Genomic DNA, 3,811 nt, shown 5'->3' with positions numbered 1-3,811 from the left:
TGGATTTAATAACCATCTGGTCAAGAAGTGTTGGTCGTTGCATGGAAACCTCACATAAATCAAGAATCTATTGTTATAGAAAACAAGGTGTTGACTCCCTTCTTGATTTTGATGGTAACAAAACTTAATTGAGCTAACAATTGCAAATCTAGTATTTCAAATATTTTTCCTTTAAGAAAAATTAATTTTAAGGTTTAAAGCATTTATTTGATACGAGTTTCTCAAATACCTCAAGCTTCATAGAAAGTCAAGAATTCTTGAAGAAGCACCCTTAGAAGATAAAGAAAATTTGAATACTAGAGTTTTAGGAATCACTGAGAAATGTCAGAAACTCAGTCTATTTAAGAGAGCAAATCACTCCTTCCAAAACTTGAGGTACAACGCAAACTTGAAGTTTTATGACATATTTTGCATTCAAACATGTTTTCACAAATACATATTATTTTACTAATGCATATTTGTAAGATAAAATTCAAAAAATAAAAACATAAAGAATTTCTTAGCAAAAAACCTTTCACCCTTAAAATTAACTATTGCTAGCAAAATTTATATTTTGCTTCTGAATAGTTATAATTTTTTATATAAATAAAAATATTAAGTAGTAAATTCACATTATATCGTTAATTATCCTATCTTGTATGGCGAGAAATGTATCTTCGTCAAAAGTTACTTTTCTACAGGACATATTTGTTTCCGAGTAGCAAAAGGAAAATATTTACTAGGAAAAAATAGTTTCTAGTAGAAATGTCTCCTTTCCTTATTTCAACGATCAAAGTTTTTGTTGGTGATATTAATTTTTTATAAAAATTATATTTTCATAAAATATTTTTCACCAACAATAGTTTATATTTTTGGGACATAAAATGTATTTTTCCCACAAAAATTAATTTTCTTGTAGTGGTAGGTTCTACTAATCCTAGTTCAATTGGATTTTACCACCCATTGACCCATCATCATATCGTATAATATTATTTTAAGAACTTGAGAACAAAAAAGCTAAATTGGGGAAGAATATTCTAACTTACACCTGCCCCTTCATTCTCTGCCAACAGGAAATGGAAAAAGAAGGCGAAGGGGGTACTTGTAGACTTCTTCCACATCCCTACCATCAGTGCTCATGACAAGATCTTCCTCCCCTGTCTTCCACTAAAGGAAGATCTTGCGTGTTTGACTGCACCTAGATGAAGCTTTTTTCCCTTGAATGTCTTGGAGCCCCTTGAAATTTAATGGTTTCAGCTGCTCCTCCGCACTTGGCTTATAATCCAAACCATCAACGAAGCTAGAATACTGCTAGAGTGCTACTTGCTGGGTTCTTATCCAAGCGGCAGAGAGCTGCCGGGATTTGAATTCTTAGAAAACACAGACCACAACGGCGGAACTTGTTAGGTTGGAAAGAGAAATCTATATAAACTACCCTCACCTTCCGTCAGCTCACAAATCAAAGAGAGATTAAAAATGACGATCATTGGCCTTATCTTCTGTTTTGTTGTTTTTATCTCTTTCCTCTCCACTGTTTCCCGAGCCACTGTCCCCGACTCCGAAACATTCAAGTATGTCAATGAAGGTGAATTTGGAGAATACTTCCCGGAATACGCTGCCAGCTATCGTCTTCTTCCCGTCGGCAATTATCTATTCCAATTATGCTTCTACAGCAGCAACCCAGATGCCTTCCACTTAGCCATGCTCATGGGCAACGAAGACTCTGATTTTTCTCTCTTACGTTTCGTTTGGGAGGCTAACCGGAACGTACCCGTCGGGGAGAATGCCACTCTCACCTTCGGCCGGGACGGAAATCTGGTGCTGGCGAATCCCGACGGTCGCGTAGTTTGGTCCACCGGCACGGCCAACAAGGGTGTGGTGGGGCTGAAGCTACTTCATGACGGCAACTTGGTTCTTTATGGTAAGAAAGGGAAGTTTATCTGGCAGAGCTTTGAACATCCGACAGACACCCTCTTGGTCGGCCAATCCCTCAAAGTCGGAGGACCTGCCAAGCTCATTAGCCGTGTATCTGGTTTCGATGGATCCGAGGGGCCTTATAGTTTAGTGCTGCAGCACAGTGGCCTCATCTTGTACCTCAAAGTGGGGAATCAGACACTTTCTTACTCCGGCGATAGCTTTAGCTCGACAGGATCCCCCCTCGCTTCGGCTACATTAACCTGCACACCTGAGACGCCTGCAGCGTATGCCTACGAACTCAAATTAAGTACGCCGCAAGGTGGTCCGCCCGCCGGCGGTTACTTACTGGCGAGGCCATACTTCAACGCCACATTATCCTTCATGAGAATCGATCCCGACGGAAACCTGAGGACCTATACTTACTACGACAAGGTAGAGTATTCATCATGGGCGGTAACTTTCACCTTCTTCGCGAAAACCGAGCGCTTTGATAGCTGCCGTTTACCGGGCATGTGTGGTTCCTTCGGAGTTTGTGAGAACGAGATGTGTGTCGCATGCCCGCAGCCTGACGGGCTGCTTGGATGGAGCAGAAATTGCCAACCGCCGAAGCTTGGTTCCTGTGGTGGAAGAGTCGACTACTATAAGATCGAGGGAGTGGAACACTTTCTCAGTGCTTATAACGATGGGGAAGGGACAATGAAGGTCGCAGAGTGCAGAGATAAGTGCAGTAAGGATTGCAAATGTCTAGGTTTCACGTACAAGCAAGAGTCGTCCAAGTGCTTGATGCTTCATGTGCTTGGCACTCTCAGCAGAGACAATGATCCTTCTCACACTGTATATGTCAAGATCGCCAAGTAGGGTTGCAGGAGTACGACCTTCCCTTGTTGTCAAGATAAGAAATAACACTGCCTGAGGGAATAAGACTCTTCAATACATGTTGTTAGTTTTTAGGGAATTTTACCAAATACCCATTTAAAAAAACTTATTTATGAAAACAACGATGATTCCAACTTATTTACAAAAATACCAAACTTTGAACGGTCCACTATACATGTGGATAGTCAAAGGCGACACGTAAGCTTTGACTGCTTATGTATCGTTACGTCATCAGTACGATACTGTAGATTAACACATCGTCTGCCACGTCAGTATAGTTGACACGTATTGTGCCACATCATTACATGATAAAATTTTGAATAAATTTTTAAAAAATTAAATACCCTTTTTATTACCTTATATCTAAAATAAAAATTTATTAAAAAAATTAATAAATAATTAAAAAATTAACTCTTACTTATTTAACACCATTTAATATCAATTAAAATATTTATTAATTCAAAAAAATTCGTTACACTTTTTATTTCTTCATATTTTAAAAAATAAAATAAAATAAGTAAATTAATTAGATTTAAAATATTTATAAATTAAAAAATAAAAAAAATTTATTTTTGAGTTTAAAAATAAAATTTATTTGTATACTTTTTATCACCTTATTTAAAAATATTAATATTTACAAATTTTAAATATTTATAAATAGAAAAAAATCTAACCCTTACCCATTTATTATGGATTTAAAATATTTATAAATTTAAAAAATCTTACTCTTAACTCTTACCCATATATTATGGATTTAAAATTTTTAAAATTTTTAAAATATATATAAAAAATTTATTTTAGAGTGTAAAAATACAATTTATTTGTATACTTTTTATCACCTTATTTACAAAATAATAATATTTAGAAATTTAAAATATTTATAAATAGAAATAATCTAACTCTTATCCATTTACTATGGATTTAAAATATTTATAAATAGAAAAAAATTTACGTTTAAGTCTTACCCTTATATTATCCATTTAAAATATTTATAAATAAAAAAATTTTACTCTTAAGTCTTACCCATATATTATCCATT

General features: G+C 35.3%; 1 protein-coding gene across 1 annotated transcript; it reads left to right on the top strand.

Moving 5' to 3' along the window:
- Nucleotides 1-1,455: 1,455 nt before the first annotated feature.
- Nucleotides 1,456-2,754, top strand: LOC137946634 (EP1-like glycoprotein 2). Its single transcript, XM_068792961.1, has one exon. The coding sequence runs from the start codon at nucleotides 1,456-1,458 to the stop codon at nucleotides 2,752-2,754; it is 1,299 nt and encodes a 432-aa protein (XP_068649062.1).
- The last annotated feature ends 1,057 nt before the right edge of the window (nucleotides 2,755-3,811 follow it).

The sequence above is a fragment of the Aristolochia californica genome, unplaced genomic scaffold (assembly GCF_029961685.1).
Source record: "Aristolochia californica isolate CCGP_79_NKW_82.1479 unplaced genomic scaffold, dmAriCali1.0.hap1 SCAF_12, whole genome shotgun sequence".
Taxonomy (NCBI): Eukaryota; Viridiplantae; Streptophyta; class Magnoliopsida; order Piperales; family Aristolochiaceae; genus Aristolochia; species Aristolochia californica.
Note: the sequence above shows the minus strand (reverse complement) of the source record. Positions and strands in the feature narration are given on the sequence as shown.

What these genes read in the sequence shown, in the direction of transcription:
- LOC137946634 (XM_068792961.1), top strand. Translation starts at nt 1,456, where the DNA reads ATGACGATCATTGGCCTTATCTTCTGTTTTGTTGTTTTTATCTCTTTC.